The sequence below is a fragment of the Poecile atricapillus genome, chromosome 2 (assembly GCF_030490865.1).
Source record: "Poecile atricapillus isolate bPoeAtr1 chromosome 2, bPoeAtr1.hap1, whole genome shotgun sequence".
Taxonomy (NCBI): domain Eukaryota; kingdom Metazoa; phylum Chordata; class Aves; order Passeriformes; family Paridae; genus Poecile; species Poecile atricapillus.
The window spans coordinates 52567507-52591452 of NC_081250.1; the positions used below are offsets into that span (position 1 = coordinate 52567507).

General features: G+C 40.2%; 1 protein-coding gene across 1 annotated transcript in view; it reads right to left on the reverse strand.

The window, feature by feature from the left end:
- The window catches only part of HECW1 (HECT, C2 and WW domain containing E3 ubiquitin protein ligase 1), a 247895-nt gene that overhangs the window by 49235 nt on the left and 174714 nt on the right, over positions 1–23946 (reverse strand). Inside the window, exons 7-13 of the mRNA XM_058831790.1 lie at positions 22777–22919; positions 20688–20788; positions 18046–19419; positions 14498–14599; positions 9084–9234; positions 4355–4485; positions 1706–1827 (exon numbers count right to left, since the gene is read on the reverse strand). Coding sequence (XP_058687773.1) covers positions 1706–1827; positions 4355–4485; positions 9084–9234; positions 14498–14599; positions 18046–19419; positions 20688–20788; positions 22777–22919 — 2124 coding nt within the window. The remainder of the gene's footprint in view (positions 1–1705; positions 1828–4354; positions 4486–9083; positions 9235–14497; positions 14600–18045; positions 19420–20687; positions 20789–22776; positions 22920–23946) is intronic.

Below are 23946 nucleotides of genomic sequence, written 5' to 3' on the forward strand. Positions count from 1 at the left end.
ATGCAATAAAATATCTACAGGTATAATCTTCATTATGTATGGATTTATTGTGGTGACACCACTGAGAATGCTCCCTGTAGCACAGGGTCCCTAATTATGGCAAGGGTTGGTACATGTTATGAAATCACACAGATACGATCTCTGCCCTGAAGATATGACCTGCTTATAACCTGGGAAAGCTTCATGGTCACAGATTTTTAATATCCCAACCTACTACATAACAAAAGTTGTATTTTGTTCTAATGTATGATCAGTGACTGTCTTGAATATCTCTAAGCTGCATTAGGGAAACAAGGAGTGCAATGTAGTTTTATCTCTTCATGGAAATAAAATATCTAAAAAAATGAGAGCTTTCCCTTTTAATTCTAACTGCTGGATAATATTTTCCAACCTTAACTTCAGTGGCATAATTAATAGCTTGAAATTTTAATAGGGGCTTGCGGTTAAAATATTACACTCGTGTTAAGGCAAAAGTTATGTGGGCCATTATTCCTGTACAAGTGGTATCTATATGACCATTTGACAGATGTTTTAATAGATTATTCTGGTTCTCACATTAGAGGTAAGTTTTTAAGATAAAACGGAAGGCCTCTTTCTGCTTTTTTTTTATTTCAGTGACTAATAAAATTGGGATTTAGTCTCTTGTGAGCTGTTGTTTATACAACTATGGTATCAGTTGCTCATTTTTCCAACAACTGTGCTGGTGAAAAATTACATTGCTCTCAGCTATAAATCATCATATATCACCCTGCCAATGGAAGAAATTATCTGCACTCCATAACCTAGTTCAGGGAATGTCAGATGAGTTAATACATCCCTTCCATGTCAGGATCTCATGGGAGATAATCTTTGGCAGATGTTTCAAGATGGACGGCTGGCATCAATCCATGAAGTGCCACAGCCAAAACCTGCAGTTAGCTAAAAGGCTGTGCTGAGGCAACTCTCAAAGTGTTTTACTTTCTTTTCCTTTTGAAAAGGAAGGTCACTGCTACCCAGAAATGGATGACTTTCCAAATAGACAGAAGTCACGTTTAGATGCTGTGTTGAACTACACTCCAGATATGGCAAACTATGACTGCATCTCCTTGTGGGACTTCCCTATCTTCTTCCTCCTGATATTGCATTTTTCCCACTCCCCTCCAGTTTGCAAGAAAATGTGTGGTTTTACTGCAGTAAGAGAAAAAAGAAAAAAGTTATTTGAATATTGAAAATTTGTTTTCATTTTTGCTTTTTCCAAAATAGCTACACTGACACAAGTCAATATTTCTGTCACTCAGTTACGCCTGTCCCCTTTTTGGGAATGCAAATGGGAAGAGTCAATTGTTTTCCCTCTGTTTCCCTAAGACTTGGTGGTATCTGAGTAAGATTTCTCAGGATGTTGGATCAATAGGCAACAACTTCCCTGCTTACAGCAACAGACAACAGAATCAACCAAGCTGAAACCAAGGGCTCCTGCTTGTTCTGGGAGGATAACATTAATGAGCTTCTCTGTACCATGGAATTTCTTGTGTGAGGCAGAATCCCAGCAAGAGCCTCCTTGGAGCAGCTTGGCTGTAGTGTCCCCAGCCTGGTCTGGTGCTCATAAAGGACAACTGAGCCTCAAGTCACACAATTCAGATTCACTGTGCATTCTCCCTGAAGGTCTGGGACACAGAACTGGGACTCAAAAATCAGTAGTGCGAGACAGCAATCCATAATTACTCACATAGTTTGCATGCAACACAGTGAAGAACTCAGGATTGGTGATGAACTTCACAGCTGGAGACTGCAGCAACAAGGTGATTTTTTGAGAATTCACAGGAGAAAGGGAACCTTCTCTCCTAATCTCTGGACAAGAAAAACAAGCCACAGAATCTTATTAATGTAGTGGCAAGCACAGTCTATTATTTAACCTTTCAGAAACAGCTGTAAAAGTGATGATATAAAAAACCCATCACCTGCCCAATGTACCTACCTTGGCATTCCCAAGACAAACCTGCTGGCAAACTGACAGATGTCCTTATGGTTAGTGATGCAGTGTTTACCACAGCAGTGCAGGAGCTGGATGGTTTCCTGAGCTGCAGCTTATGAAACTCTGTGTCAAGTCTGCTGCTGTCCCTAAATATAATGTGACCACAGTGGTTTTCACCAGCGGTTCAGTAACACAGGTCCATTCTGGTTTCCCCTGCAGCTGATTTTAGAGAAATCTGATCTCCCAATCCAGCATAACCTTTTACTTTAATTGCCTTGTGTTTCACAAGTCCAAGGTTTTGGGGACTTGTATGGGAAAGAAAACAAAACCAGACACAATTTCATTATTTTTAATCTGTATCAATTAATGAAGCACAAGAGCAGAACATTAAGCATGTAACTCGTGTTACATGCATGTAACATGAGAACTCTGAGCATTGAGAATGTAACTCTGTAGAGGTAGGAAGTCCTGATGTTCTTTAGCTACCAGAGAAATTCCTTCTACCATTGAATTATGGCTTTGGTGCTCTGGCATTTTCAAATAAAGCCACATTTTATTTGCAGTCCAAGAAAATTTGATGCAGATGTCATCAAAAGAATAAATACAATTTCACATTTTTTTCTTATCAGTTATAACTTCTTTTTTCTTCCTGCTGCACACATCATATTAGTTTATTCATTTAAAACTGCAGACTGGATCAGTTGCTGGAGTTAAATTGATTTATACTGGCTTAGAACCTTGGATTAATGTGCCTTAATTGTATTCCTCCTGACATTTTTCATTTAAATTAAAAGACAAATAACAAATGTATAATACTACAGCTTTTTTTTTCCCTAATGTGTTTGCACCATCATTGATCTTCTAATTCCTGGAATTTTATACAATATTGATGTTTTCTTCTAAAAGCAAAACAATTATCTGTAGCAAAAACAATTTCCTAATAACTTATGGTAACATTTATCACACTCATTAGCTCTTCAGGTTTAAAACAAAAGAGCGCATATTAAATAATAAACTAAACTAAATACTTAGTGGTGGCAACTCCTATTAAATTACTATTTTATTGTCTATGATACTAAATGATTATACCTATTACAAGTAACAGCTACATTACTTATAAATACTAATAATATAATGTGTATCTCATTTCCACTTCTCTAACATACAGGACTGGGATCTCCTTATAACATCTACTGTAGGTAGAAGTCTCCCTTTAATTGCAACACAAAAGATGGCAAGGAAACTTTGAGCATCAAAGGTTAAACATCCTTGACCGAAATTGATATTCAAGATAAAAACACCTAATGGATCAAAACAAACAAAACTGAAAAATTTTGTTTAAAAAAAATTATTATTTCTCTATGTAATTTTTCCTATTCAACATGGAAAACGAAGAAAATTCAAGCAGATACTGTGCTGGTTCTTTTCCATTACCAATCCTGTTTACAGAGGGACAGCAAAAGGACAGCAAGAAGATTGGATTTACTCATGGCAGACAATACAGAACACAAAGTTAGGTGGAGGTAAGAGTGATCCAAAGGAAGAGAACTGGTCCACCATTTTACTGGTGCTAACAAAGCAAGGAGTTATTTTTGCATGGCCTCAAGTTGCACAGTGGGCACTAGACTGATTGCTGATACTTCCTACTTGAAACAAACACTTAAGACTATGGTTTACCAAATGTTTTGAGAAAACATTTTTGGTAGTAGTTTGACTACCACCAAAAAGAGCAAAAGAGCCATCCCATTCTGCCTTGGGTACACATTTTCCTCTTCTGCTTTGTAGTGACACTCATTCTTGTCTCCTTATCTATCAAGCCAGATGAAAGATCCAATCTAGCTGCAAATGACAAGGACAAGCCAGGCTATTTTTCAGGCATTCAGTTCTCCACTCTGGTATGGGGTCCTGTCACATAAATTAGTGGTGAGCAAAAAGACAGCTGAGCCTTTTTTGGTTACAGCCCTCACTTAGGTCAGCTCACAGCTATCACAAAACCACACCCTTAAAAACCACAAGTATTTCATACATGATGCCAGGGCCACTGCAGGTGCAATCACATGGGCAAATGTGGCAGTGTATAATAGTGTTCACCCAGTCGTTGCAAAATGCCTCTTTCATTTCAGTTTCAAATGGCCCTTTACTGAGGTAAAAATGCTTTGTCTGTCTTGGTGGTTGTTAAAGAAGAACTGAAACTGTTGTATCCAGCTTTGTATTTGATACATCTAAAAACTGTACCTTCAGGGTTTTGGTTTTTGTTTATTTGTTTGTTTGTTTTGGTTTTGGTTTTTTTTATAAATTAAGTTTTGCAACCTGGTATAATCAAATTCCAGTCTCCCCTGGAAATACAGATTTCCCCAGAATTGAATGGCACTGAACACACCACCCAGCTTTGTTTCCCCATACCTGGGCTAGGCTGGGAAGGCTCTGCCTCAGAGTCACTCCCTCCTCCAGTGGGAACTCTCTCCACCCTGTTGTTTACCACAGCATCATCTTCAGTCCTCTCTGTTGCAATGGTTCGCTGGATGTTCTGGTACCTAGATACATTCATAGAAAGGAACAAGATTTAGTTAACAGAAGTGCTTTCTGCTGCTTTCTACCTTAAAAATCAGCACTGTTTCTGAATGATTCCAATATTTTTGTCTTCAGTGTACAACAGAGTAAGAGCACAGCTGACTCTTCTCCTGCAGCTGGTGCAGCTGGTCACACTTGGGCCAACCACTATTCTGCCAACCTGGCATTTTTCAGTTACTAACAAATAGCCACAGAGGCTGCCAAGTCAGGAATACTTAGACTTTAGACACATATTTAGGCTATGCGTTTCTACTTTGAGGCTTCCCTTTAAAACATCTGGACAGCTGGAACCTAAAACTAGAGGTGGATCATGGTTCCTCCTCTCATTTAGCCTTGTGAATGCACAACCCATGAAGTAAGGATCAACCCTGTGATGCACTGAGTAACCTTCAGTCTTTCCTATTAAATCACTGGATGCACATCCTGAACCCTGAAACGGTAAAGGAGCCCAATCCTAAATACTTTACCTGATGAAGAACAAATAGCCTGGAATGTTTTAAATCCACACAACAGAAATCAAATTCTCCTTAACTTGTTCACTCATAGTGACAGATAAATTGGTGAACATGTTTTCTTTGATTCTACTGGCAAATTATGAATATGTCTTATGTGTATTATAAATGCATTTTAAACAGAGAGAGAGAAGGAAAAGAAAAAGAAAGCATAAGGAGAAAGAAAGAACTAGAAAGAGAAAGAAAAGGAAAGCTAGAAAACAGACTCTCTTTATTATTTTAATTAGCTTTTATTCCATCCCAGTATTTTTAATCCTTCTTTCTTCATGGCATTTCTGTGTGTATTTGAAACAGGATGGCTTCACTGCCTGCTTTTAATCTGATCCAGCATTGTTTGTCTCATTTTTCTTACACTCTTTTCTTTCCTCAGCTCAAACTTCAACTTACAGATTTTACTCACTTTCTCTTTCTTTATTTGTTAATGCACACTTTATTCCAAATTAGAAGTTAGTCATGGATAAGTTCCTCAAAGTAACACAGGATGACTAAAGACAAGAATTTGGGTTTGGCTTTTTGATGTCTCAAAAGACATCATCTCCAGTAGTCCACTGCAGCCCAATCTTAGGCGAAAGGGCTGGAGATAATTAAGAAAAAATAATTAAAGTTTTAATAGATTTATACTAAACATTTTCACAATGCTATGTGTCCCCCTCCAGTACTCAAAGTCATTTTAAGCTACCTTTAGTGTATATTTTGATAGTTTAAGAAAACATCCATGTTTACAAGGAAATTCTGATACCAGGTTTTGCAACAGCATGAATTTATTGCAGTTTTAAACCCTGCATTTTACAGCTTTTTTCACTTGACTGCAGGCAACTGAATGAACTTTCCATTCCAGTACTGAAGGAGTTTTACAACACCCACATGCAATAGAAAGGAAAGGAAAAACCAACCACAAAACCCCCCAAGTTCATATAATCAAGGGATATAAGCACACATATAGAAAACCCCTGTACCTTCAATTTAATTAGATGGTAGATAATCCCCACTGGCAAACCTCAAAGAGCAACACCAGCTGTATGCCAACAAAAGGCTATGCATTTCTTTTGCATCTCAATACTATAAAACTATGTTATATAAATGCCAAAAAATGCCAAAGTAATTGGAGCAAACATTGGAAGTGCAAAAGTTATGGGAATGCCTCTGGAAATTTCAGTCTCCTTTCAAAGTGATTTGTCAAAGAAATGGAGCTTAAAAAAAGAAATACCAGGCTGTGGCTGTCCTAACCATGATGGTTATAATTTCTTATGTTGATTATTATCTTTCAAACTAGTGCAAAGACAAGTCTAGACATACATATGCTGCAAAGCATCCTTTCAACAGAGCTTGAACAACAAGGGCTGTTATCTGGCCAACAAGCAAGCAAGTCAGGCAATGCTGCAGAAAATAAGCAAGAGCCTTTAAAATTAGAAGTATGGATGTCTCTTTGGTACCAGTTTGCCCAACACCTGGATTCCAGTTTTGCATTCTCTGTATCCTCAAGTGGCTCATACAGCTAAAGGGAAGCCTGGAGCAGAGTAGGACTAGGTTTAGTCACAGCCATGGGGTTTTTTTCCAAGCTGAATTTCCAAAGCTTTGTGGTTTTGGCTGGGCTGGAAATACCAGCCTTCCTTGTAGTATTTTGGTCTTTCCATTCCCTTCCACAAATTAAACCAGGAAGCAAAAAAAAAAGTAAATTTATTTGAAAGAAAAGTCACCAAGCTTTTTCAAACTGCAGAGTGATGTTGAGTCCAAATTTTGTTTGAGGTTAGAGCAAAAGTTCAGGCTGCTGCTAATTCTATCAGCAACGTCTATGTTTTTAATGCCTCACCTAAAATGATTCTCAGGTGCATTTGCTGAAAACCATTTCAAATCATTAAATTTGAAACACAGTATTTCTGAAATGAGGGCTTAAAAAAAGTCCAATCCTCCACAGCGTTGATAATAGCTAATGAAAAATAGGTTTCCTGACATTCCTGAAATGTGGCGACATGACATATCTGAATTAGATTTAGGACTAGAATAACTTTAAAAAATATAACAGCCAGGTTAAAACTACAGAAATTATTTGCCACTGGGCAAATGCTCAGGAGATTCAGTATGAATCCCTTTAATTAGAATCTTAGGAAAAGTTCACAGGTAACAATAGATCTTTGTATTCAACTCCTCAAATCAAGAGTTCCTTGGCAGAGAGGAGAGAATCACCAGATTTTTTCCCTAGTCCAAAGAAGCCATGACATTTCATGTTTAATAAACTGCAAAGTCTCCAATGGAACTTGCGTAAGCAGAGATTTGCCACTGCTGAAAACTCTCCATATTTCTCCCTTTGTAACTGAATATATGAATACTAAAAACGGAGAGATTCAAAGAATATCAATCTTATTAACTCTCAATTCCCAACCCAAACCAGTGATAATCACGTAATAGCCATGACAGACAGATGGCTTACATGAAAACCCTGAATAATATGAGGGAAGGAGGTCACAAAGACGATGCCTACCCTTCAGTTTCTGCTGTGATAGCTGGTTTAATGATTTATATGCATTAATTAACAGAATGGTAAATCACTCTTATAAGCACTTATTCCTTTCATGGTTGTTCTGCACTTACATGAGTTCAACCTCAAAAAAAAAAAAAAAAGAAAAAAAATGAAAAGAAAAAAAGAAAAATTTCTGATATATCTCCACAAGAGCTTTCTGGTTTCTGTGGCAGATAACTTGCTTAAGTGGCAGCCAAATAGTCTGAGCTTTGAAATGGCTAAAATCCCTCCTGAAGACCAATGCTAAATGACAGAGAAGTCATATAAATCCCTTGAAAGAATCTACATTAAACATTCATTTTCTTTAGGGTTTTTTGTTTGGTTGGTTTTGTTGTTTTTTTTTTTTTTAATATTAACATGGCAGCTTAAGGCTTTATGTACAAACCTAAAGTGAAAACAAATACCAAGCAGGTTCTCTCATTTCTGCAAGACATAACAGATGTTGTGAAATACTACTCAAAATAATGAATTTTGGTAAAAAAAGGATTACTCTTCGAGAGTGTGTTGATGGTGTCAGTTTAAGTTGGCCCAGTTCTCCCAGACTGCCTCATTCAGGGCACAGCAGCTCTCAAACTATCCAATATACTCTGAAAAGGGCACTTTTAAACTCTGACTCCTTCTCTCAGCTGCAGGTTGTTCTCTTAGCAGAGAAGAAAAGGCCAAAAAACTTTTGTGGCATTTGACATGCTGTAATTAAAATATAATTTCAGTCTTCCTTATCCTTTCCTAGAAATGGCATCATTACAGTAAGCAGGGAATTAAAAAAAACCCCAAACCTCTTTTTATGGAAAAATGGAAGATTGGAACATTTTTGTCCAACTTTTTTTGACTGTTTATTTTTTTTTCTTTCCTCTTAAATTCAGTCTAAAAAGCAGGCATGAGAAGAAAATGATAAACAAATCTATGTGTGGACTAGTCAAACAAAGCTAAAATATAAACGACATTAAGAGGTATCTCAGCCAGCTCAGAAAGAACTGACAGATTTACAGGGCCCAATGCAACACTAAGCAGACCTGTCTACCTCTAGAAATGCGCACAGTCCTATTAGAGCAGGGCTCTGCCCTGGAAAAGGAGACAGACCTTTCAACAGGCCTAATTAGCTTGGGTAGAAATGCCACATGGATACAGCAGCAATTCCAGTAGCAGTCAGGTCCAAAAAAGCTTTGCAGCACCGCACTAGCTGCCGACCTATCAATACCACTCCCACAGTTAAGTAGAAAAAGTGACTTGTTTTGGAGGAATACTCCCTTCCCTTCTAGTAGTTATCTTAGAAAAGTTTTCCAAAAGCCTCCTCTTGCTGCTAGAAACGTTTTGCACCGTCATTCACCGAAGAGCACTTTTCTTGTGGGCAGGTTTGAGCAGCAGACACCCACAGCAGGCACACCAGCAGGCTGCAAGAGAGCTGCAGGAGGGACAAGAACCTGGAAAAGGTGGGAGTCAGTGCGGTGCGCTGAAGAAGGAAGGGAGCTACTGGAGCAGTGTGGAAAAAGGAGAGCACAGATGTCAAAGGAATTCAGGTGCAAATGCTCACCGGCGGTTCAGCTGCTCCATTTGCTGGATGGAGCCAGACCTGTGGATCCCATCTGGCGTTGCTGCGGCTGTGGGCCGCTGCCACGTGGTGGTGCGGTTGACATGATCCACGTAGAACACTCTCCCGTGGCTGTCTATCCGAGCTTCCCAATCTAGGGTTGGAAAAAAAGGAAGGGGTGATGCTGTCAGTGTGATGCCTTCCAGAAAACCTGTGTCTGTGGGAGGTATATACAGACACACACACATACACCAACAGGGTATATACACACAGGAGATACTATATATATATATATATAGCCTACATGCAACACATATCATGTGTATATATTTGAAGTACACATTCAAGTGTGTATATATATAGTATTTGTTTGTCTATATATACATATATGCAATATATGCATATACAGAAACATTTTGTATACAGCACACAGGTGGGCCATGGAGTTCACTACCACAGCCCATGAAAAACTAGTAACACATAGGTGCTACATTTTTAAAAGGATGAGATAATTTTTCAATTAGTGATAGTTCTCGGCTGGATTCACTGCAGGTCGGAGTAGCCACAAAGAACCGACCCTTACAAGATTACACCTGAGCTAATATGGCAAATCCCATATTTTCTTTTTTTGTTATGTTTCAGAACAAGCATGTTTAATTTCTCTCTCTTTTACAAAGTGGCTTCAAAGGACACCATACAGCAATTAAAGGCTTCACTGAAAACTGATCACAGACTCTTGGACATACCTTAGACATCTCTCTAAACAGAGTCTTGCTCTCACGAATGCAAACTAGATTGAGTTTGCAGAATAATACTGAGCCTTCCATTATTATTGTTTCCTGCTACTGTTTATGTAGCAAAAAAAAATCCCATGATTGAAAACTAAAAATTATTTGGTATATGATGGCTTGTGGAAAATGGTAATGTTGATAAAAAAACAGCGTTTGTAACAGAAGAAATTCAGAAGTGAGTTAGCTAGCAAAGCCACGTATCAAACTGGTTGGAATGCATGGAGAAGTGGAATAAATTAGGCTTGCTAGTTTCGCACTCCCACATGACCCATCAGCTCATGACATTTTCATGTAAATACATGCACATACTTTCTACATGAGTTTAGATACAAACCTCACTTGCATTCACACACAAATCCACATATGGAGATTACCTTTGAGGGCAAACACTTCCTCATATTCCCATATTCTTACTATGATACCATCTCCCCTGACGAGTTCACTCCTCCTATGGTTTTCTATAATCAAATTCAGGATCATCTGAATTTCATACTTTATGTATTTAATTTCCTATTTTCTAAGAGCAGGATGGAAGTTGCACCTCTTCCTACTGTATTTGGAAACTGATCTTTCATGACCAGTTCCCATCCTTTGAATGCTGGCCCTGGCTAAACCCACTTCCCATATTTGATCCCAGAAAAGTGTAGGCTGAAGTCCATGGCTAGCTGCCTCTGACAGCTGAATCTGACAGACCTTAAAAGGTGGGTACTGGGAGTCCTTGGAGAAATTTTCTATAAGACTCCAAGACAAGAAGAGCCATAAGCACTTCTTTCAAAGCTGACTACAAGTACCACACTCCTTAAAGACACAAACCCTATAGTCACACCATGGGTATACATGCAGCATTTCTCACTGTGAAAATCAGTACATTATTTAAGGAGAGAACTCTCTCTTTCTCCTCCAGGTAAAGTTTCCCAAGGATGTGGTAGCTGTTCCAAGAACAAGATCACAGCTTTGTGAAAACCATGTCTAAAACATAAGACAGTGAAAAAAGCACATCAAATACAACATATGCACATTGAGGTAAATCAGACTGACACATAAGGTGGGTTGAAGGCCAGAGCCTTGCTGAGTGTGCTGGCACTGATGGCAGGTGTACCACTGTGGGCGAGGAATGGCCCTGCTGGAGCTATGCATTGTCTGCAGTATCCTCAAGGAAATAACCTTGACCAGATCAAAGAGATGATCCAGCTCACCATCAAGAGGATGTTAATTTTCCTTGCTGTTTTCTGGCAAAGGACAAATCCTAGCCCTCACCCCACACTATTGTAGTACCTTGTAACAAGTTAAGAATGATACAGGTTGATGGAGAATTAGAAGCCTGTAGGCAGTGCTGTAGAACCACACTCTAGACAGCCTAAAGAAGACACCAATTGGTCATATTGGTCTAAAGCCTGCTGATGGATGCTTAGCAAGAATAAATATATCAAGTTACACAGCTGAACAAGGTTTTATAATCCATCCCTGTGCACTACCAGTTCTACAGGCTATTTTGCCCTGTCTAATTAAATACAACTTAGAGTTCCTAAGCTTCTAAGCATAATTGGAAACTTAGGAGTAAGGAAGCTTGTCCAGAACTTGGAGATCACAATGAAAACATCAGGTCAGAGTGGATTATGACTTCAGGAAGGCTATCTCTGTCAGATGTGTCAGACATACAGCAGCAGTATGTACAGACATGAACTACACCTGTCAGTGAGTGTTGCTTTAGTCACTGCTTTACAGGTATGTCCACCTGAAACCATGGGCTGAAACTGGCATGCTAAAATATTAGAAACTGTGTGTCTCATGCTCCTTGCAATAGCATTTCTAGTCAGCTGAATAACTCTTTTTTTGGTCACCTGTGAAGGCTGTCAGAAGGTAGCAGGTACAACTTTAGTTGTACACAGGTAGCAGGTGCATCCCTCCCTCCCTTCCTTCCCTTCCTTCCCTCCCAACACAAGTCACTGAAGCTCCCTGAATATGATACTAGATTTATGGACAGATGGATAGATACCTGCACAGTGAGACAAACAGACTGACTGAACAGACAGGCATAACTCTGCTTCCAAGCTGTGCATAAGTCCCTTCATGCTACTTCAGGGCAAAGATGATCTAGGAAGCAGCCAAATTTCCTCAGGGTCTTTTGTTAAGTTTTCCAGGTAGAATAAGACTGTCACTACTACAAAGACTAACCTCTATCTAACCTTCAAAGTAAGAGCATGCTAGAGCATGGGCTAGGGGTGTGACAGTACTGGTTTTGTTCTCCAATGATCCCCCTCCATCAGCCAAGTCATATTTCAAAGCAGCCTCTGAAACTGCTCTGATTTTTATCTGAAGATGCAACTTTTTCTGGTAGGACCATCAGGGCAAAGAAAATACATTGTCTTTTCCTCTTCAAGCTCAGCCACACCTTCAGCAAAGAGCAGCTCTGAACTGGGCACATGTATTTTTCTTGGCTTCAGTTCTGCAGAGTTTCCAAACACAGGCATAATAAGGGGTGACTGGTAATGCTGTCATGAGGCCGTGCAAACACTGCAAATCTTCTGTTAATCTTGTATCAGACTTAGCATTCAGACTGGTCATTATGAAACTCCTACATAAATAACGAATCTGTTCTACTGTATTTTCCTAAATAAAACTGTCTGAAATTAAATTTCTTCCCTGAGACCAGCTGTTGTGGGGTTATGATGAAATCAAGCTATTCAGAAAACTATTCAAAAGAGAAAGAAGACTGTCCAGAAGATTCTCCATGACCTAAATAAAATCAGTCAATGCAGAACTTGGAGCACTGGCAGATTACCTTCACCTCTACTTGTAATGGAAGCTAACACTGCACGTGAGAAGTAAGCCAGGTTTGATCATATAACTTGGGTTTAAAATATAAAGTTTTTTCCTTTCACATGATTGAAAAACTATTTATCTAGAATGAGGAGTTATTAAAGGCACTGAAATAGTGATACTGAATTTAAGCAGAAGAAAAATTTCTAGATAAGGCTATGGTTTTCATTTTGAAATTATCATAAAATTCCATGGAGACTTTTTGGAAACTGGTTTCCTAAGTGATTTTTTTCAATTAAACTTTTTTCCCACTCAAAATTAATTTAGTACATATATTCCTATTAAGATCAATATATTTAAGCCCACAGTGTCAGCCTTTATTGTAAAGATGGTGTTATATGCTAATGCTGAAACAAAATCCTACAAAGGGATATCACTATTGTACTTTATCATCACATATAGCATTTCATGTCCTTATACCTTGTTGTGAAAACTCTTGAGAAAACCAATAGTAGAAATACCTGCCTTTTGAGGATAATTGTAAGAAAGAGCAAAAATGTATAAAATTGGTTATGGAAGAATTTGAAATAGATTCACAGTATATTCTGTTTACCTGAGCTGGTGTTAGTGTGCTATCATTAAGTCATCTAAGAGGGAATGTGCCTGATCCACAAAGTCTTGCGGTAAGAGTGGGAGGAAAAGAAATATTTCCCTGTTGCAGAGGTAACCGTTCCCATTTCATCATTCACTGGCAAGCCACAGTGGGACTCTAATAAGACTTCATTGGGCTAAAGGCATTTGAATCATTCATGCTACTGTGCGGCTGACGCCAGCATCGGGGCTATTTTCAGCTCAGGGAATTCTGACAGCATGGTTGGCAAATGATGAATTATTTGTCAAGGGCACCATAGGCCAAATAAGTGTGTTCCCGTCTTGGGCTTTGAAGAAAATAGAGCGCTTTGTTTATACGCCTGGTTGTTTTTGTGAGGCACTGCACATTTCAGGCTGTGAAATCCTGTGCTCAATTGAAAGGTGATCAGCCGCACGTTGCAGGGCATAGAGTGCGCTCTGCTGGGCACCGAACGCCAGTGCAAGAAGCAGGGTAATCCTCCAGGAATCCATAAAGGAAAGGCGACAGAGACAAGTAAAAACAACTCCAGCAGTTGCTTTGGTGGTAAAAGTCCCGTATTATCAGACTGCTAATAGATCATACCATTTAAAACCCTCACATTTTTATTCAATGCAAGTGTAGATGCCACTACAGTCCACAATGAACATAAAATTCACTGATTATCAAATCTAAGGACAGTGTAACAAGACCACTGTACATGAGCTGCCTTTTCCCAACTTCTGCTGGTTTGGTTCAGATTTGGACCTGTCTGTCCCAGGAGCATCCTCACTGTGAAAAGGCTGCTGCTGGATCCGCAGGCAGACTTGACAGACCACAGGGACTGCCATCCCAAACCATCTTTGAAGCTGGTTACAGAAAACCTGGAGACAAACACTATAGAAAAATCAGACTTCTTTGCTGATACACCACCCAGAAAGCCTTATAGTCAGGCTTCCAGAAAAACTGACAGATCCAAATCATTCAAGTCTGAACACACTGACTGGAAAAAGGGAATATTTTCATTCCAGGGAAGAAGATGGACCAAGGCAGAGAAGGAGGTTATGGAGCTTGTCTAAAACAACATGACAACACTTGAAGTAAGGATCAAATAAAGGAAACAAAAGGGCATATTGCTTGGGTTCTGGAGAATGTATATACAGAACAGACGGGGCTCTTCAGAAAGACATACTGACCTCTACACTGAGTTAACAGGAAAAGCTGAAAAAATGCAATAAAATAAAAAAACTAAAGCTTACTTGGTGGAAGAGGCTCATCGATAGTTGGGTAGTGATGATGGTCAGGCCTCAGAGAAGGAAGCTGGCTGACTGGCTGAGAATTATGGAGTAAAGGACAATCACCTATGGACAAGATATTCAAGACATTGACAGTCATTTACTGTTTTTACAATGTGGTTCAAAAAATGTGCTACTGTAAAACAAGTGATTATTTTAAAAATAGGTTAACCTGATGTACTAGCATCTCTGGGTATTCCTATTTTCAGGCACTATTTTAATAGCAACTCATATGGCAAAGAAGTATTAAAATAATGCAGTCAAGTCTCTTGAGTCACCGCTAAACTGTTACGGGCCAGATTCTGGACTCACAGACACACAAGTGTAAGCGATAGAAGAATCAGGCTTGATCTCTGAGAAATACTGCCCACGTACAACTAAACTCAAGCTTCTGCAGCAACTGGCAGGAACATGCAAAATCCCGGTTCCAGCTTTTAATTCATTCCATCAGTGGAATACAAGGCTAAAAGCTGCTTTGGATCTTTCTCTCCTTTTCAAAAAGATCAATGGCTGTCTGTGTAGACTGTAATGGCAGGATTTTGCAGTCCCTGCAAAGCAGAAGCTCATCCCCTTCCATGGGTATGTTTAAAAATTCAAAGAGTCCATCTTGGGTTGAAGAAGGGAGAATGAGAGAAGGACCAGAAACAGGTAGGAGACAGGTGGTAGAAGAGAAGGACAAAAGATAGTGAGATATAGTCAGGATCTGAGATAAAGGAAGACCTGAGAGAGAAGAGGGAAAGATGAAGAAGAAGAAAAAGAAGAAGAAGAAGGACGAGGAGGAAAAGGAGAAGAGGAAGAGAAAGAAGAAAAAGAAGAAGAAAGAGAGTCACACAGAATAAGTTTTTAAACAGCATTGTATATATGTTCATATATTGTCACAGAATGGCTTGGGTTGGAACAGACCTTAAAGACCGTCTAGTTCCAACTGCCGTGCCATATTTAAATTTGAAATAAATGAAACCTAAGTAAATGTCTAAACTCACATTCTGTTGAGAGGAATAAGTAACTTAAGATCAAATCAGTTTACAGAGTCCTTTAAAAAACTAAGAAGTTCTAGTAGAGATGAAAATGCATTCCTCATCTTAGACTTAACATGCTAAAACTTCACAGGTTCCAGGACAAAGATTCCTTCTTGGCTTGTCTTTAAAATCTTAGAAAACAGGACTATTTATCTAACTAATAGACACATTTTCATAGTGTGTAGTAACAGATTTTGACTATAACTTCCAGCATGGCTTGTTAATACAGATAGACTCTGAATTGCATAAATATAATATTTACATGCATCAGAGAGATGTACCCTATGGAGAAAAATATATTAAGCTGAATGGTTCTGGTGATTTGGGGAATGCTAAGCCAAACTCACCGTGTACTAGCTGGTTTAGCTGTCTTTAATATTAGAATCTTAGCAGCCTAAGAATGAACATTTTGTAAAAAACCCCAAACATATACCAATCAAATGGAAAAACAAATTACAAAATAATTAAATATGTTTTTTTCTTAAAAAAAAACAGCAGCTAGAAAGCAGAAATCAATTTTGTATAAAACTGTAAAAAACCTCACAATACTCAGAAATGAGAAAAATCACTTAGAAATACTCCCCTCTAGGTGCTCTGATGATACCGTTTGGCCTGGTAAATGCCTTCATTAAAACACTTGTGTATGGGTGTATCTCACAGATGTATCTGCTGCATGTTTTGAACAGACAGCAGAGTTACATAAATTTATGACTCAGTGCTAAAAGTCCATCCCTCGCAGCCTTAAAAATTGTGCTGTTACTACAGGTGTTGTAGCACCAACTACCAGATCACCCATCTATGTTTCTTTACTTACCTCACCACAATTGACTCTCCCCTAGTCAAGATAGTTACGCCAAGCCAGCGGAAGCATGGTAGTGTCAGCCACCTGGAGTGGGTGGAGGTGACCACATCTACTGTGTTTGTAACAGCTGCCAAGCCATGAAGCAACATGCACATTGACTGAGGCACTCCCGGTGACACCAAGGGAGTGCTAAGAGCTGGGCTGCCTTTCAGACATATGCTCAGCTAAACAAGGCAAAGCCATCACGGACACTGCAGTGCCCTTTATGGAGGCTCAAGTCTTGGTGCTGTACTGAATCCATATGCAGAAGACACCCTGTCCCGCCACATCCCCTATCAAAAAGCTTACACAGTTCAAAACAACCACCAAGTCTGTACTTATGGTCTCACACATACACAAGCTTGTGTCCCCTTAGCTATACTTGCATGGAAATGCTGTTCACAAGCAAAGGCTCTCGTCTGCAAGGAAGGAAGAAGGGTTTCCATGCCTGTGTACTTCTGAAAATTTAATTATTTGTGCTAGATTCTTCTCTACAGACTCAATAATTCCCTAGTCCCAGCTGTCTACAAAGTATTTACGCAGACTGGTGCCTTAAGGACACCCTTACACCTATTTTTCTGCAGAGGTAGGGTCTGTGGCAAAGGAAGGTGTGAATAAATAAATTGGGAATGGAGAAGGAAAACATAGAGGAATGCTTTGAGTTCCTCAGCGATACCCAGAAAGGTTATCCATTTGCTGCCATTTTAATTTGGTGTCACTTATAGAGGGAGACAGATGACTCAGAATTAGGGAATGCAAAGACTACCTCTTGACCTTACTGAATAACTCCTGAGCTGCAGCTGAATCCTCTACTTCTTCAGCTGGAGAAAAACAATACACTGGCTGAAGAAGAGAGGAGTGATCAACTCCCCTTCTTCATGTAACTGCAGAGAACATGAAAAGTTACCAGAGTGAGGGACTTAACGTAACTGCGAAGGAATTGGAAAAAATAGTACCTAAATTACATAGACAAAAAAAATAAAATTTTGAAGGATGTTCTATCTCTAGGGAAGGATAGGGAGATGAGAATTTTATTTAATATAGTTAAATTTCCGAAGTATCTAAGAAAAAATATAAATCTCTGTTGAGTTGCCCTATGATCTGTGATATCTGAGGTACGTTTGTTTGACAGTTGGGGAATTGGAACAAATGGGGCTTGAAAACTGTGTTTGTAAGAGCTTATGATAATGTACAGCTAACAAACATTTACAGAAACTGGCCCAGACCTTTATGTGGTGTAAATCAGCATATCTGCCCTTTGACAAGCACGAGCTGGTCCTCTCACTGACTATCAGACACATGGCAGCAAATCAGATATGTGATATGGAAAAATCCCAGGAAAAAAGGAATGAGTTGGTGGATGTGATAATGCTGATCTGCCACATAACTACAGTAGCTGATCTTGATTCTATAATGATGCATGTATATCTACAGTAATTCATACAAATGGATCCCTACCTGATTTAGTTGGTTTTGCTGAGAATTTTAAGGACAGGCTCAATTATCCAACCCTCCCTGATATTTGGCCCAGCTCACAGTCCCCGAGTTAGTAAGAAATAAACCGTGAGCTATCTGAAACCTCAATTATCTGATGCCATCTGTGACATCTAGATAATCAGGGTTGCCCAGCACATCAGTTCTCAGGATCTAACCTTCTCTTCTGCTGCTTGGACCTGCTACTGGGGTGTCTAGACCCTCTGTGGCTCTCTGTGGATTCCCACCATGAGCTACTAGTTCATCTGGCCACTGGGAGGAGCCATCCACTTGCTCCCTGTCCAGCTCAGGGCTCTGCACTGAATCTGGCACTGACTCAAAAGCACTGTTCTCCTCCTCATCATCATCCTGTGAGGAAAAGACTGTGCTCTCAGAAATCTTTGCGCTGTCAACGGAGGAGAAGCGCGTATGGCTGGAGAAACGATTGTTACTGTCATAGCAGGAGGTGCTGTAGCACGAAGTGCTGTAGCAGGAGGTGCTGTAGCAGGAGGTGCTGTAGCAAGAGGGGCTGTAGCAAGAGGTGTCGCACGCCTCACATTCATTGTCACCATTGGGCCTGGAGCTCGACTCGCTCTCACTTCCTGTCCTGGGGGGTTCTCCATCCAACAGCCCATCATTCAAGTCAGAGAGCTGCTCATCCAAGGTCCCAGGAGGCACCGTGCTCTGGCTGAAGTTCTCTTCAGCCTCGTTTTCCAGAGGAGGCTCTGCTGCCATGGTCTCACTCTCACTGACCACCTCCTTATCCAGCACCTCCTTGACAGTAGACTCCTCATCGTTCTCCCTGCCATTACCGCCATCTTGCTCTTCTTCTCCATCGCTGCTCATCTGTGCCGAGGGCAGGCTGTGGAGCAGGTTGTGTATCCGTATGTAGTGTGTGCGAGGGGTCTCTGGCTCACCACAAGCTGAAGCTATGACTGTCTCAAGTTCAGACACAGGCAGGGAGCATGGCCTGTTTTTCCTCTTTGCTGTGGTCCTCAGTTGTAGCTTGTTGTCTTCCTCCTCCTGAGCTGAAGCCCCTTCTTCTTCTTCTTCCTGACTCTTCTCTAGGTCTTTGCCAGCATGCACATCTGCACTCACCTCATCAATATCTACTGTTTCTATGCTGGTCAAGACTCCACCATCTCCCTGAATACCAGAATTGACTTTGTTATTTTCCCTAACTTCGGGCTCAGGAGGAGACATGCAAGCCAGCAGATCCGACTGCTCCATGAGGTCCGTAGCACTCAAAGAAGGCAGCGCTTCTCCTGGGATGGATTCCAAGGGCTCAGGAACTGGCACCGCATCAACCTCCCCATCTCCTGCTAGCTCTTCATTTAAGCTGTTCTGGTTGACTTCCCCGGGTGGTTTGACAGCCCCTGGGCTATCGACACTGTTCACACTGTATCCATTTAGCTGTTCTGGAGCTGCACTTTCTGAGGTCACTGTGTTGATGCATGGAGGCTCACCGAGGCTTTCCTCTGTGGGGTTGTTCACAGGGCTTTCCGGGAGGTCAGCTGGCTCAGGATCTGCACTAATGGAGACCTCTTCATCATCTGTATGAGACAGGAAAAGGAATTACTTACTCTTCAAACAAGAAGTGTTGATTGAACCAGAGGGTTGGCTGTGGGAGCACAAGCATCCACAGCAATCTGAGAAAATTAAAAGCATAAATTACAGTGTGAAATGAGTGGGCAACTGAACAACCATCAAGAAGTGCTGGGGTTTTTTTGCTAGGCAGTCTTTGTACAGTGGTTTTAATCATGGGTTTACTTGTGGTGGTAATCTGCATGCAGCACCCTGCCTCCTTGCAGCATTACCTGAAGGTAAAACCTTCTTGAAACTTCTCTTTGAGCCAAATCGGCATCAGAGGAAATACTATGGGAAAATGATGGAAATATTATGGGAATCAAGGAAGTCTTCCCTGAGATTTTAATGACATTCTTCTTGTCACATTGAAGCTGGCAAGAGTCCACAACAGAGAATGTAAAAAAATGTGTTTGCCACCCCTGAAAGGTGAAAACTTCCCCCAAAATATCCCTTGACGTGATCCTCATCTGTTCCACCTCCTCTTACATGTCAAACAACCTGTGCTCTTTCATGCCATCCAAATAGTCAAGGTTTTCCAGCAAGTGAAATGCAATGATTGCCAGCCACTCATGCAGCTGCTGTTGGCTTGACAAACTGTAGCACAGAGGGCAGAGAGCCCCTGAGGCAAAGAGTCCCTGAGAAATACTGTTGAGACTGTGACATGAAAACCAAGGTTCAACCTTAGACCATCATGACAGTCACTTCCAAATAATTAATAAATAAATAAATAAATAAATACAGGAGAACATGAACCAAAACCAAACCAAAAGGGAGGGAAGAAGTGGAATGTAGTTTTTGCTTTACTTTTTTTTATTAAAAATAATTATATTGAGAAATTTTCTAATCATCTTTGCTATTACATTATCCATTATTATATATGAAGTGCTCAAATGCATGTGACTCTACAAATAACAGCCCATATAACACTTTCACTAGGGAAGGTGATAGAGAAGCAGATGAGACTTTAGTTTTCCACTCTCTTCTCTCCCAGTGATGTGGTGGAGTATTTGGAAGAATAACAGCCAAGAAAAGAGGAATATGAGACACCAGTAGCTCTGCCCTAAGGGGAAAGAGGGAAGAAATTGTGATTACCGATGCATCCTGTGACGCACTTCCCCAGAGCAGCCAGGAAATTAATGTAAATTTCTGAAGAGAAACAACGAAAGAATGCAAACAAAAATAAAAAAATAAATATAGAAATCTAGATAAATAATGGGTTAAGACTGAGAATTACCTGGATGGATGGAAGAAGTTATCTCAAATCGGAACTGCAGCTGGCCACTGACATGATCTGTAGGAAGTCTGCGACCCAGAGTGTAGCTTACAACCCTGTCCCTGAAAGAAAACAAATATTGTCACAATAGTCTGTAACCTACTCTGTGACTACTGTGCATAGATAAATCTGCTGTGTCCTATAAAAATACATAATAAAATACATAAAGACTATTCATCCCAGCCATGAGGGCATGTTGACTTGCATACAAGAGAACGAATGGCAGAGGAGAGGACAATGTCTTCAATTACAATGGAACAGCTGAGTAAGTGAGTAAGACAGGCTGCTGGGATACACGAGCACGTATGTATAAATATAGAGAGAATGGTGGGAATGAAACTTCTGCAGTATGGGTATGAAAATAGCGACATGGGAAGCAAACAACTCCCACTTCAGCTATTGTAACAAGACTTTGCTTCCCTGCAGATCTGACCATCTACCTTTTTGTAGAACCTTGCATTTCTGTATATTCTTCCCTTCACCGTGTCCATAAAATTCAGCTTTCCTGTTCTTGTTTACAAAACCCTGTGCAGGCCAGTCCCCGCATACCACCTTCTCTCTCTAAACTGGCTGAGTGACTGCTCTTCATCTCTTTCCACCCCTCTTACCTCTATGAAGCTGAAATATCAGGAGAACACCTTCCTGACAAGGTTGATCAATGACTCCATTCTGTCCTTGTGCAGGTCCCTCCCTTTGCCACACTTCATCCACCCCTCAGAACAGAATGAAACTACAGAAGAGATTAACTTCCCAGCTGCCCACAAAGAGGCTGAATCAATCTTTGCAAAGCATTTCTTGAGTGTAACGGGTTCACTAAATAGTAATACATCTTTTGAAAGAAACATTGTTCATTTCCAGTTGGGCCAAATATACTTGCTAACATAGTTTCACATGCATCAGAAACTCATATAAATGAGAAAATCTCAAGATTTGTGTATGACCTCACTGAACTTGTGTGCATACTTCACACTGAGCTTGCCTGAGATTTAAATGCCACTATGGTATTAAAACTGAGCCAGATCTAGTGCAGGTTGGAGGCACTGCTCTTGGCAAAGAACATCCTTAGATAGACAGTGTTTACAACAAGGAAGTAAAATAGGAAGTTATAATCAAAAGATGATGAGAAATCTTCTCATACAGAGGAAAGTCAGCGATACCAGTTACAGGGTTCTACCTTCCCCAAGCTGTTCTTATCCATCTGGTTTCTAAAAAGCTACTCTATCTCCTCTACTTGAGAAACAGGGAGGTAGCTTAGTCCCTTCTGGTAGATTCAGCTGTCAGTATCACAGCCAGTTTCTGAACCAGCTGTTCAAAAACACTTCCAACAAGCTCGTCTTCCCGCTGTTCTGCTGAATTGAGATCCAATTACCAGAAATGCCTTCTTGGAAACTGCATTGCGTATGCTTTCCTCAGAAGATGACTCTTTTTCTCTCTTGCTGGTCAAGGTCTGAACATTACAGGCTTAGAGCCAACTTTTTCGCTTTTTCTGATTACTATCCATCTTCCTTAAATTGGTTTGTGATATTTTGGCAGCATACACTTTCCCAGGACTTTCATGCAATGGGGAAGCAGGGCAGTGCTTGTGAGCTCAAGGTTGTTCCTTGGCAGCAGGGTAGGGTCAGAAAGCATTAGTTACAACATGCCACATATATATTTTTATACTATTTCCCCTTTCCAGAAATTAAAAAGAGGAGGAACAGATCTGGCATGTTTTTAGCTCACAGGTAATTCCCTGAAACATGAAAACAGCCTGCTGATAACATTAAAATAATATTCAAATTGAAAATATTGCACTCTCCAAATCTGCAGCCACGATACACAAAAAAGTCTTCTTTCCTAAATGCCAGATCTCACTTTTCAAAATGCCATGCATAGGGTTATAGAAGGAATTCTGTCTGGCCCACAGTCCTATAAATTCTAATTAAGACCAACACCATTTATCACACAGTAATAACTTCCCCTCACCATCATTGTATCACAATAATGATATATCACCAGGGACTTCAGAATAGCAACACACTCATTAAACAATGTAGGCAGCAAAATTTACCCTATGGCATGTCTTTCCAAGAGGCGCTGAACCGGCATAGAGAGTTTTCCCAGAAAACGTTTGATGATCGGTCGGCTCTTTGCGAATTTGTCTTTAACTTCTATTTCCAGGACATCCGTGGGCAGGGAGACAAAGCTGAATTGCTGAAATAAAAGAAGAGCACGGAACAATAAGCTGGTGGCTGGGACACAGCAACACAGAGTACTACAGCTGTGAGGCACACCTCAGCACAGAGATGTGAGGATCTAGTGAGGTGAAGGATACAGATCACTCTTTCCAGACACTTTTCAGATAGATTGTTTTGATCTATCTCCTTTTCTGCTCATCTGTGACCCAGCTTAAAAAGGAAGAACTCTGAAAACACTGTTTATCTGGATCAGTTTCCTAACCTGGTTCATGTCACAGTCTCACAAAGAGCTCAACCAGAAGGCAAGCCATGGCACAGGCTACTGTCACAAACAATACTGGGAAAAACAGGAACAGCACCATCTAAAACTGCTTCTGTCACCAAGGGCATTGAAATGTGTTGACTGCTGTCTCAGCTGGTCTGGTCATAAGAACATCTATTTGTAAGTAATGTTTCAGTAGGCTTTTGGAGACTGTGTGCATGCGTATCTTGGGTAGGAACAAGGAGAGTGATATTTTAGGTTACAGGAACAAGCATGGGAGCATTAGAGCACCTGGATATGTCTAGATGTCCCAAAGTTCAATTTAAAAATAGTAGTGAAGGGCAAATATATTAGGTAATTTGGTTTTGCTTTCGCCTAGACTGGCTAAATTCAGGCTTGGAACTGGTGACACAGGTCACAATTATTTTTCTGAACATCTGCTACTACTAGAATATCATCAATCAAAAAAGCACATTTCTGCTGTGGTGCACAATAGTAGAAAAACTGTCAAAGCGCTGTTCTCATGAGAGGTCAATATTGATCTGAAAGACAACTTCTGCAGGAAGCGAATATTGAGATGGATAAAAGGATTTTTCTAGCTTTCCCCCTGCCAAACCAAATCTTCACAACAGAATCATCCTCTGGTTTATCAAGGCCTGGAGTTAAAGCCCTAAATCACTTGCTCTATTGAATCATGGTCTAATTCAGAGATGCTTAGTTTAAACAGCTCCAAGTGAAACCAACATGAGTGGGATATTCAATTAATCACACCCCGTAAAAA